The 12,768-nt window shown below is 41.7% G+C and overlaps 1 protein-coding gene across 3 annotated transcripts in view; it reads left to right on the forward strand.

Moving 5' to 3' along the window:
• Positions 1-12,768, forward strand: part of ARHGAP4 (Rho GTPase activating protein 4) — a 349,436-nt gene that overhangs the window by 309,181 nt on the left and 27,487 nt on the right. For all 3 annotated transcript variants that reach the window (XM_082262605.1, XM_082262607.1, XM_082262606.1), the window contains exons 17-18: positions 11,421-11,654; positions 11,795-11,871. In XM_082262605.1, coding sequence (XP_082118731.1) covers positions 11,421-11,654; positions 11,795-11,871 — 311 coding nt within the window. The remainder of the gene's footprint in view (positions 1-11,420; positions 11,655-11,794; positions 11,872-12,768) is intronic.

The following is a 12,768-nucleotide window of genomic DNA, read 5'->3' on the forward strand; positions in this document are numbered from 1 at the left end:
TTGGAACATGATGATCCCTTATCATCATCAGCTCCATCTATTGTCCATAATGTAATATTTGATTCTATTGATGTGTTTCAGGAAAATACCACATTATGGCCAGTAGATGGAGCCGACAATCATAGGAAATAATCATCAGGAATGAGCTTAGGCAGGTTTCTATTCTAGTCCAAATCCACCTGAGCTATCCCAGTAAGCTGTCACTCCACACTGACAATTATAGGTGTCTGAGTTATTCCCAGCCCTGCAAACACACGTACAGTGCCTTTTTTTTCAGTTTTTTATTTGTTAACAAAGTTCGAAATATCCAATAAATTTCATTCCACTTCATGATTGTGTCCCACTTGTTGTTGATTCTTCACAAAAAAATACAGTTTTATATCTTTATGTTTGAAGCCTGAAATGTGGCAAAAGGTTGCAAAGTTCAAGGGTGCTGAATACTTTTGCAAGGCACTGTACATATTGTGCTAATTAATTTTAACTGAATGGAGAACAGAATTTAAAACCCAAGTTTTAAATGTCTTTTTTATTTTATTTTTTTTGACTAGCGCTCCTGCAGGCTCCTCAGGGAGCATAAGCATTAGCATTGTTGATTGGAGCACAGTTGTTGTCACTGGGCATGGACCCGCCTGATCTCTGGAGATATTAGTCCTGGATATAATGCCCTCCTCTAGTTTTTAGCTTTATTGTAGTCAGTGGAGTAGTAATCTATTGTTTTTGTGTGGTCCGGGCTTTCTAAGCTAGGTGTTTGATTTCTCCCTCCTGCTTCAAGGAGAAGCTTCCAGAATATAGGGCAAGGGGAGTCAAATATCCAGTTACAAATATTTATCACACCTTAGGGGCATATTAGGAAGGCATTGTAAACAATTAAGGAAAGACATGAAATTAACTATCTTAGTCATATAGTAGAAGACACAGGCTGAGTTATCATAGACCTTGGGTTACAGGCTCTTACCTTCAGGTGACTTGAGAAAATTCCACCTAGGTGCCTCCCGTATAACCCTCCCTCTCGCTGGGAGTCCTCGGCTTTTTCCTATAGTCCTAAGGTGATGGACATCTGTCCTTTACAGAGAACTCACCTTTAGCTTAACTAGTTTATTTTCTTATCTTTGGATAACCTTACTTTTATTTAAAGGTTTCTAAAATAAGCTACAACAAGGCTTCAAAGTGAGAACTCCTGTGGGACCCTGTCAACATTAATTTCAACTAAAATCTTCTGATACAGTATGTGCAGGTGCTACATAAAATCAGCAGCTACATAAAAGGTTATATAAGAACATAAAGGGAGGGGTGGAAGGCTATGATGTTTAAGAAGAGTTGGAATTTACTCTTTTTTCAGTAGTCATTTTTTCCAAAATGTTTAAAGCCACCTTGCAAGTGAATATAACATCATTTAGGAAAAGGAAAAAAAATACAAATTCTGTTGTGTGTTTACTGATTGTTTTAACTGAATTTTATTAATGCAATGACAAAACATAATTCACTGGCAGCTTAAAAGTAGCATACTTTGCTTTTTAAGGCATTAGAGATGCACATGCACATATATTACCCCTTTCCTCCTTCCCCAGGGCACTTGGCATGCAATTAAGGCCTGCCATACTTCAGTGGATTATTGACTACTCTTTATCATTAGACCATAAAGAGATCACTACTGTGCAATAGAACACTTATTCTAAGTGTGGTTACATGGTGATCATGCCTTTATTGATTGCAGAGATAATTCCATCAGCTAACAATGAAAATTAACTGGCTTTATACAAACCAAAATGCAAAAAAGTTGGGACACTGTACAAATTGTGAGTAAAAAAGGAATGGACTAATTTACAAATCGCATAAACTTATATTTTAGTCACAATATAATATAGATAACATATCAAATGTTGAAAGTGAGACATTTTGAAATGTCATGCCAAATATTGGCACATTTTGGATTTCATGAGAGCTACACATTCCAAAAAAGTTGGGACAGGTAGCAATAAGAGGCCGGAAAAGTTAAATGTACATATATGGAAGAGCTGGAGGACCAATTTGCAACTTATTAGGTCAATTGGCAACATGATTGGGTATAAAAAGAGCCTCTCAGCATGGCAGTGTCTCTCAGAAGTCAAGATGGGCAGAGGATCACCAATTCCCCCAATGCTACAGAGAAAAATATTGGAGAAATATCAGAAAGGAGTTTCTCAGAGAAAAATTGCAAAGAGTTTGAAGTTATCATCATCTGAAGTTATATCATCCAAAGATTCAGAGAATCTGGAACAATCTCTGTGCGTAAGGGTCAAGGCCGGAAAACCATACTGGATGCCCGTGATCTTCTGGCCCTTAGATGGCACTGCATCACATACAGGAATGCTATTGTAATGGGAATCGCAACATGGGCTCAGGAATACTTTCAGAAAACATTAGCAGTTACCGGCTAAAACGCTATAGGCCAAAAAATAAGCCATATCTAAACATGATCCAGAAGTGCAGGTGTTTTTTCTGGGCCAAGGCTCATTTAAAATGGACTGTGGCAAAGTGGAAAACTGTTCTGTGCTCAGACGAATCAAAATTTGAAGTTATTTTTGGAAAACTTGGACGCCATGTCATCTGGACTAAAGAGGACAAGGACAACCCAAGTTGTTATCAGCGCTCAGTTCAGAATCCTGCATCTCTGATGGTATGGGGTTGCATGAGTGCGTGTGGCATGGGCAGCTTACACATCTGGAAAGGTACCATCAATGCTGAAAGGTATATCCAAATTTTAGAACATATGCTCCCATCCAGACAACGTCTCTTTCAGGGAAGACCTTGCATTTTCCAACATGACAATGCCAGACCACATACTGCATCAATTACAACATCATGGCTGTGTAGAGGAAGGATCCGGTACTGAAATGGCCAGCCTGCAGTCCAGATCTTTCACCCATATAAAACATTTGGCGCATCATAAAGAGGAAGATGCGACAAAGAAGACCTAAGACAGTTGAGCAACTAGAAGCCTGTATTAGATAAGAATGGGACAACATTCCTATTCCTAAACATGAGCAACTTGTCTCCTCAGTACCCAGATGTTTGCAGACTGTTATAAAAAGAAGAGGGGATGCCACACAGTGGTAAACATGGCCTTGTCCCAACTTTTTTGAGATGTGTTGATGCCATGAAATTTAAAATCAACTTATTTTTCCCTTAAAATTAGACATTTTCTCAGTTTAAACCTTTGATATGTCATCTATGTTGTATTCTGAATAAAATATTGAAATTTGAAACTTCCACATCATTGTATTCTGTTTTTATTCACAATTTGTACAGTGTCCCAACTTTTTTGGAATCGGGTTTGTATATTTTACAGATCCAAAGTAGAGATATGTAGTATTTTTATATCTGTATTGGCAAATCAAAGGTATCCAGATGAAAATGGATTGCAGTGTGGAAACCATGTAAAAAAGGGCCCAGATGCCCATGCAGACACATTAGAAATTGTGTGGGCACTCATGGGACTTGTAAGGAGTATCAATGAGAAAAAAATCTCTCAATCTGATGATTGCAGGACACAAGTCCTACATTTTTGGGTATACTGCTGCCTACAGAAGGATTGGACTTTGACAAACAAAACTGTAGGCCAGTCCAGGGTACAATCTCTTCTAGTACCAGCACAGGAGGTGGTTTTTCCAGGGCTACAAACTAGAGTTTTGCTTCCTGCCCCCTCCTTGGTTTCTTTACTCCAACCTTCCTGTACCACCGTACAGATTACCAGATGTCATTGAGAACTCTCAGGCCTTTTGGACCAAGGTGCCGTTGCCCCAATTCCTGTGGCAGAATGGTTTCAAGGGTATTACTCCACTCTGCTCACCGTTCCCACAATACACACAATTAAGGATTTTGCAGCCATATTGTCCAATGCATGATTAAACAGTTATACTATCCATTTGTGATCAACAAGATAACATGTAGGCTTCATCAAAAATAATTATCCAAATAGTGGAAAGTGTGCAAAATGTTCTAAAAAAAAAAAAAATATATATATATTTATATAAGCAGCAAACACAAAAGAGGATATCCTCTCTAATGAATAACTGTAAGTAATAAGTGTTGGGCTATTGTGTATGTGAAAAACAAAATGTAAATAGAAACCAACCTAAAAAACAGTCAATGCAAGTAAAAAAATTTTTTGATTATCAGAAGTGAGAAAAATTAGATAATCTCTAAATAAGGTGAAGCTATTCAACAAAATAAAATGGAAAAAAAAAATGTCCAGAAAGAGATTATATAAAGAATAGTCCACAGTGAGATCATGTGCCAGTCTCCTTTAAGGGGGACTTCTCAATCTTCTCCCTCTCCTTCTCCTCTGTAATCACCAGTGTCCCCACACCACAGTAAAGGCACGATGGGCACTTGCCATGTCCACCGTCCCCCTTATTCAGAGTGGTCAATAAACGCTAAAATTGATCGACCACAATACCAGCTCTCCTTGCACATCCATATACTGTTAATCAGCACTACTCCTCAGACATATGGCAGATGTAGAGCAGGCAAATATAATAATGCAAATCATAGAAAGATAAACACTTCCAAGGGCGTAACTACAGGGGTTGCAATTGCAACCGGGCCCCATGCTCCAGAGTTCCTGTGCGGCTCCCCTGTACACCTGGATAGGAGGCGCGGCGGGGGCAGCATGTAGAGAAATCACTGTCCTCTTTTTTCCTCCTGTAGCTGCAGGAGGAAAACGGAGGAGATTGGTTCCTCTGTATGCTGCCCCCGCCACTCCTCCTATCCGGTTTACTTGTATTCTGCTGTCTTTGGGCCCCTGTGTGCTCCCCTGCTCCCTCCCCTCTCCTGCCGGCTGCTGCAGGGGATGTGTCACAATAGAGAACCAGGAAGGGGTCGGTAAATATGTAATTTACCAGCTCCTTCCTTTTCTGAATGGACAGAGTCATAGTCAGTAACATTGTAAAAAAATAAAATGATAAAAAAAAACAATTAAAATACCAAAAAATAAAAACTACTGACACCAGTGGGTGAACTTCCAGGATCGCAAAGGTCACGCTTGTGACCGGGAACTTGCATTCCACCACCGTGGGGAGGCCCCAAGATGGCAGGAAGGGAGCCCACCTTGTGAAAGGGTCCCGCAACGAGAGCAAAGGGCCCCAGGATCAGTGAGAAGAGCCCCAGGCTTGAAGGTTCTAGTTACCCCTCTGAACACTTCTCATAATGTAGATATCATAAAACACCATTTATTAGGCAGGAATTGCACTTACAAGCGTAAGTAAACATGTGCACATCAGCATATTCACCGTCAGATCGTTACAGCTGCGGCTGGGCAAGCACACTGCATGGAGGAGTTCATGCCATTGAAGCTGACTCACCTGTGAGCAGCGTGAGCCTATGAGCATATTCAGCATATCCGCATAAAAGCATCAACTTCCGGCAAATCTGTACACAATAACGTTCTGCCAAAAAAGAATTACCTGTTTAGAAGGAATGAGACTGGGTGAGGAAAAGTCATGCTCTCCTAACAATTTGAAGTCGCTGAAGACAGTTAAAAAAAGCAGCAAGACTGAGCACAGCACAAGACACAGGGTGGACTCATTACATAAAAAAGATTCTCTCACAAGCAGAAATTTAAAGGAAGACAGGTACTCCGAGATGTGCTGTGCAAGCACGTTTGCAGAAGCACAAAGAAACAGGCAACACTGAGGACTAAAAACGCAGTGGTCGGCTAAGGAAACTTATGGCTCATTTCCACTGAGCTTTCTGGTACAGTTCGGTACGGTACACTATTTATGCCGTTTCCATTGTGAATGGTACCCTAATTCCGAACCATACCGTACCACTTTTTTGGGACCCTTTCGTTGGGGTACCAAGAACATTAGTACCATACCAACAGGGTGGAGCTACACTCTACAGAACTTTGATTGGTTGACAGAGAATCGTCTATCAAAGCTTTCCTGCTACACCACGCCTATCATGAAAGGGTACTATTGGCAGTGGAAACGCAAGGTGTACCGTTCCGAACCGTACCGTACTGAATTGAACCGTACCGTACCACTTAGTGGAGCAGATGAAAGACACATCATATTGCAATTGTAAGATGTCCAGTGGTACCATCAGCTCACACTTCTGTGGCAAAGTGGTACACCCATCTACAGTCCAGAGATTTCTGGTCAGAAGGTTCATGGAAGACTCGTGGCTAAAAAGCCATACCTTCGACCTGGAAAAGACTAAGTGACTCGCCTACGCACGTAAAACACTGGTGGGCAGAAAAATAGCAGCAGGTGCTCTGGACTGATGAGTCCAAATTTGAAAAATCTGGCTTTAACAGAAGGCAGTTTGATCACCAGAGGCCTGGAGAGCTGTAAAGGGATAAGTGTGTGCAAGCAAAAATGAAGCATTGTGCACATTCCTGACAAGTTCAGGGCTGCATTTTTGCACAAAGTTGGAATTTTGATCATAGTTAATGGTCTTTTCAATGTTGAAAAGTACAGGCAGATTACCTATCTATCATGCAACACCAACAGATCTGATTGGTCCCACATCAATTCTGCAGCAGCATACAATATGCAGTCAAAGTCATTAGGAACTGTCTTCAGAGAAAAGAAAAAGGAGTCCTGGTAGAAATGGATGGCTCCTACAGACAGGGCCGGTGCTACCAGTAGGCGAACTAGGCACCCGCCTAGGGCGCAGCCATGACCAGTGCCACATTCCTCTCCTGTCACCTCCTCATCCCCGGTGGATGTCACCTCTAGAGAGGGGGCAGCGTGTACAGGAAGGGGGGTGTAGGGTTAAAGGGGTGCAGTGTGTATAGGAAGGTGGTGTAGGGTTAAAGGGGATGTAGCATTAAAGGGAGGCAGTGTGTGCAGGAAGGGGGTGTAGCGTTAAAGGGAGGAAGTGTGTGCAGGGAGGGGGGGCAGTGTGTACAGGAAGGGAGGTGTAGGATTAAAGAGGGCAGTGTATACAGGAAGGGCGGTGTAGGGTACAGGGGAGGGCATTATGTGCAGGAAGGGGGGCAATGTGTACAGTGTTTTTTTGGGGGGTGCAAGTAGCTAGTCTTGCCTAGGGTGCAAAATAGTCTAGCACCGGCCCTGCCTACAAAGCCGTGATCTCAACACCATGGAGTCTATTTGGGAGTACATGAAGAGCCAGAGGAAACTGAGACTGCACAAATTCACCAAAAACTATTGTTGGTTCTCTTGAATGTTTGAAAAAACCTGTGGACATCCTAAAAGGTGAAATTTAAATTTAAATAAAATCCCTTCTAATTTAGTCCCATCACTTACCTGTAATGTCTCATATTGTGCAGGCAGCTGGATCCTGGAAAACTCTCCTGTGCAGTGATGCTGGTCCTCTTCCTGGAAAGGAACTTTTGGTGCTGCAGGGGTTAACAGCTTCAGGGTCCTCAGACGGAACTGCAGTACAATTGATCCAAAAAAGACATGCCCCCTCTATGTTCCGACCCCAATGAAATGTTCTTTTATTGATTACACTGCCTGTAAAATGATCTGTTAAAGGCAGAAAGAATCATGTGACTGATTAGACTCTCCCCCATTCACAGATTTTGTTACAAGCAGTGTAACAATGGTGGAGGATGAAGGGAGGGGTGGGGGTGTCCCCATCGGATTATCTGTAGAGCTGTTCTGCCTGAAGACCCAAAACTGTTAATCCCTGCAGTGCCAGATGTTCAGCACCAGGAAGAGGACTGGCATCCTTGCACATGAGATTTCTTCTAGGATCCAGCTGCCTGGTACATCCTTTGACACAAGTAAGTGATGTGGCTAAAACTGTAGGGATTTCTTTTAGCTGAAATTCCGTGTGTAAATGTACCTAGAAGAATTGATGCTGTTCTAAAGGCAAAGTATGGACATGTTCTAAAAATACCATAGGTGGTCCATTTAGTGAACTGTAGAGTAGAGCTATTTACTTTCAGGTCATTACAGACAAGGGGGCACTCTCTACGTCCTGGAGGAAAAGAGATTTAACCTCCACATACAGAAAGGCTTCTTCACAGTAAGGGCTGTGAAAATGTGAAATTACTCCTTCAAGAGCTGGTTCTGGCCAGCTCAGTAGATCATTCCAAAATGAACACTGTATAATAACACCAGAGAGATAGTTGATCCAGGGAATATTCAAATGCCTCCTGGGGAATCAAGAAGGGGGTTTTTCCCCCCAATGCAGCGAATTGGACCATATTTTATTGTTTTTTGGGTTTTTTTTTTTTTTTGCGTTCCTCTGGATCAACTGTGGATATATGATTGTGTATATGGAGGTTTTCTATTATTATTATATGCTCAATATGGTTTAGGTCTGGAGACATGCTTGGTCAGTCCATCACCTTTACCCTCAGCTTCTTTAGCAAGGCAGTGGTTGTTGTGGAGGTGTGTTTGGCGTAATTTTCCTGTTGGAATACTGTCCTGCGGCCCAGTCTCCGAAGGGAGGGGATCATGCTCTGCTTCAGTATGTCACAGTACATGTTGGCATTCATGGTTCCCTCAATGAACTGTAGCTCCCCAGTGGCGGCAGCACTCATGCAGCCCCAGACCATGACACTCCCACCACCATGCCTGACTGTAGGCAAGACACACTTGTCTTTGTACTCCTCACCTGGTTGCCGCCAAACACCATCTAAACCAAATACGTTTATCTTGATCTTGTCAGACCACAGGACATGGTTCCAGTAATCCATGTCCTTTGTCTGATTGTCTTCAACAAACTGTTTGCGGGCTTTCTTGTGCATCATCTATAGAAGAGGCTGCCTTCTGGGATGACAGCCATGCAGACCAATTTGATGCAGTGTGCGGCGTATGGTCTGAGCACTGACAGGCTGACCCCCCACCCCTTTAACCTCTGCAGCAATGCTGGCAACACTCATACGTCTATTTCCCAAAGACAACCTCTGGATATGACGCTGAGCATGTGCACTCAACTTCTTTGGTCGACCATGGCGAGGCCTGTTCTGAGTCGAACCTGTCCTGTTAAACCGCTGTATGGTCTTGGAAAACGTGCTGCAGCTCAGTTTCAGGGTCTTGGCAATCTTCTTATAGCCTAGGCCATCTTTATGTAGAGCAACAATTATTTTTTTCAGATCCTCAGAGAGTTCTTTGCCATGAGGTGCCATGTTAAACTTCCAGTGACCAGTATGAGATAGTGAGAGCGATAACACCAAATTTAACACACCTGCTCCCCATTTACACCTGAGACCTTGTAACACTAACAAGTCACATGACACTGGGGAGGGAAAATCGCTATTTGGGCCCAATTAGGAAATTTTTACTTAGGAGTGTACTCACTTTTGTTGCCAGTGGTTTAGACATTAATGGCTGTGTGTTAAGTTGTTTTTAGAGGGCAGCAAATTTACACTGTTATACAAGCTGTACACTCATTACTTTACATTGTAGCAAAGTGTAATTTCTTCAGTGTTGTCACATGAAAAGGTACAATAAAATATTTACAAAAAAGTGAGGGGTGTATTTACTTTTGTGAGATACTGTGTGTGTATATATATATATATATATATATATATATATATATATATATATATATATATATATATACAAAAAGAGTGCAGCTCTCACTGGCCTTGAAAGGTGAATGCACAATAACGGTTTTATTTGACGTTTCAACGAGGCACAAGCTCGTCTTCCTTAGGATAACCTGGTTAAGAAATCCATGTCTTTATGGATCTTGCTTTGTGCACTGGTGCGCAGTCATGTTGGAACAGGAAGGGGCCATCCCCAAACTGTTCCCACAAATTTGGGAATATGAAATTGTCCAAAATGTCTTGGTATGCCTTTGCCTTAAGTGTTCCCTTCACTGAAACTAAGGGGCCCAGCCCAACTTCTGAAGAACAGCCCCACTCCATAACCCCCCCCCCCCCTCCCTCCACCAAATGATTTGGACCAGTGCACAAAGCAAGGTCCATAAAGACATGGATGAGCGAATTTGGGGTGGAGGAGCTTGACCTGCACAGAGTCCTGACCTAAACCCGATAGAACACCTTTGCGATGAATTAGTGTGCAGACTGTGAGCCAGACCTTCTCGCCTAACATCAGTACCTAACCTCACAAGTGCGCTTCTGGAAGAATGGGCAAACATTCCCATATACACACTCCTAAACCAGCCTTCCCAGAAGAAGAGTTGAAGCTATTATAGCTGCAAAGAGTGGGCCAACCCAATATTGAACACTACAGGCTAATGTTGGCCATACACTAGCCGAAAAATCATTTTAAAATCTGTCATTTCGTTCTTTTTTCATCCAGTTAATGGGCACAAATAGAAGTTCGGTTTAACCTTTTCAGAGCTGAAAAATCGAAGGAAATGTTTGGAAAATTCTGCCGAACAAATGATAAAGTGAAAGGTTAATGTGTTTCTCACCCAAACTTTTTGCACTAGGGCTAGGCATATGTGACACATTGAAGGAAAAACAGATTAATTTATGTCCGATGAGCGATTTATCGATCAAAATTCGGTCATTACATGATGGCACGATCGCCTGCTCTCACGGTGGAGTGTTCATTTTTCGAAAATGAGTTCAAACGATTTTTCGTATAGTCTATGGCCAGCATAAGACCGGGATGCCATTAAAGTTCGTGTTCGTGTAAAGGCAGGTGTCCCAATACTTTTGGTAATATAATATAGTCCTCAGGAGGGATGTATTGGAGCTGGAGAGAGTCCAGAGAAGGACAACTAAACTGATTAGGGGATTGGAGGACCTTAATTATGAAGAGCGTCTGCAATCGCTTGATTTATTCTCCCTGGAGAAGAGACGCCTGAGGGGGGACATGATAGCAATTTATAAATATCTCAATGGGGATCTCGGCATAGAAAAACAGCTATTCATTCGAAGGGATTGCATGAGGACTCGAGGGCATACAATGCGATTAGAGGAGAAGAGATTTAACCTCAGGCAACGTGGGGGGTTCTTTACTGTTAGGGCTACAAGATTGTGGAATTCTCTACCACAAGAGGTGGTTTCTGCGGGAAGTATGGTGGCTTTAAAAAGACTCTTAGACGTAAATCTCAAGGATCAGAACATTCAGGGCTATGTGAGATGATTACAGCCACACACACCTACACAGGTTGAACTGGATGGACTATTGTCTTTATTCAACCTCAACTACTATGTAACTATGTAAGTGTTTGTGTGTATGTGTGTGTGTGTGTGTATATATATATATATATATATATATATATATATACACACACTGTAAATCACCATGTAGTTTCACTTCTCCTGCTGGATTGCTTGCCATGTAAAAATTCATTAAAAATCCCTTGTATTGGACACAACAATAAGGTGTTTTCACATAATAGCCATAGGAACTTGACCCAGCCATTCATTGCAAGAGATAATTTACGGTATCTTCAAAGCAATTTTTTTAGATGAACTGATCCTTTCTCGGTTGATCTTAAATGACAGGTCTACATCTTTGTTTCCCTGTTTTTTCAAGTTTGTCGCAATACAGTGATGAGAACATGATGGACCCCTATAACCTGGCCGTGTGCTTTGGCCCTACGTTGGTTTCTATCCCAGAGGGGCAGGATCCAGTATCCGTTCAGGCTCACGTTAATGAGGTTGTAAAGACTATTATTATTTATCAAGAACGGATATTCCCCGGGCAAGCAGAACTGGAGGGTCCGGTGTATGAGAAATGTATGACGATGGAGGAGGATGAAGAATTTGGGTGAGTTGAGTGTGTGACCATGACCAGTCACTATCGCTATAGTATAGTGCACACATAGTTATTTGCTTGCTTTACAGCCTGAATAAATAATATATTATTTTTTATTACTCCTAAAATCATTTTTACAATTTTTCTTGCAGTGACGCATTAGCCCTGGAAGTCACTATTGAAGAAAGTGACCAGGAGATGCACCAAGAAATGGGTGTCAGTGAGGACGGTAAGTCTTTGCGCATGCGTAGTAGGAAACAGGCTGAAGGCTTCGTTTCCTGTTTCCCTTACTAGAGATGCCGGCGCCTGCACCCAAAACCGATGACGAATTGGCTAGGGATTCCCACATCGCAGGATCCCTGGACAGTATTTGTAGCTGCTGATTTTTCTTCTTTTTCTTTTTTTTTTTTTTTTTACAGACTGGAAATTCTTTTTAAGTGTTAAGATGTATTCTCACTTCTAGCCGACTTTATATTTGCTACATGTTCTCATTCACGTAGCAAAAAAAAAAAATTAAAATTGCTGCTTACTGTTTTTACGTGCCCTTTTCTGAAAAACTCCAAAACTGAAGTTTATCTGTGTAATGCAGTGTTAAGGAGGGGGCTGAGGAGATCATTTTTTCCATAATTCACCCTGTCTGTACTGTACTGGCAGATCTCATTATCAGTTGTAAACTAGATTTCACACTTTCTCTTGCAGAGCCTTTTTTTTTTTTCTTGCACACCTGTTTAAAAAATTATTTTAGCCCTGAAGATTGGTTAAACATGATATATTTTCTGAAAGAAGATATCCTAGAGAAAAAAGAAAGTTAATTTTAGGGCAAACAAGTGCAATATATTGCCACATTATTTGTCAAGGCTTAAATTTTCTTGCACTCATAAAACTGCAACAAACTTCGGTACCCTAAATTTTCTATAGGGGATGCATTAAAAGCTCCAAAAGTTCATTACTTTGGAGTTAACAATGAAAAATGGGCCTAGAATTATTGCTCTGGCATGCATGGCTTTATGTAAGATGTGTATCGCAATCAACGTTTTCATCCATAGGTGCCCCCAAGGTCTGTATTTACATTTGTACGTGCGTGTACATGCGTGTGGTCAGGGGGAGGGCGTAACATTTTTTTCAG

The sequence above is a fragment of the Pelophylax lessonae genome (assembly GCF_965119305.1).
Source record: "Pelophylax lessonae genome assembly, chromosome: 7".
Classification (NCBI taxonomy): Eukaryota; Metazoa; Chordata; class Amphibia; order Anura; family Ranidae; genus Pelophylax; species Pelophylax lessonae.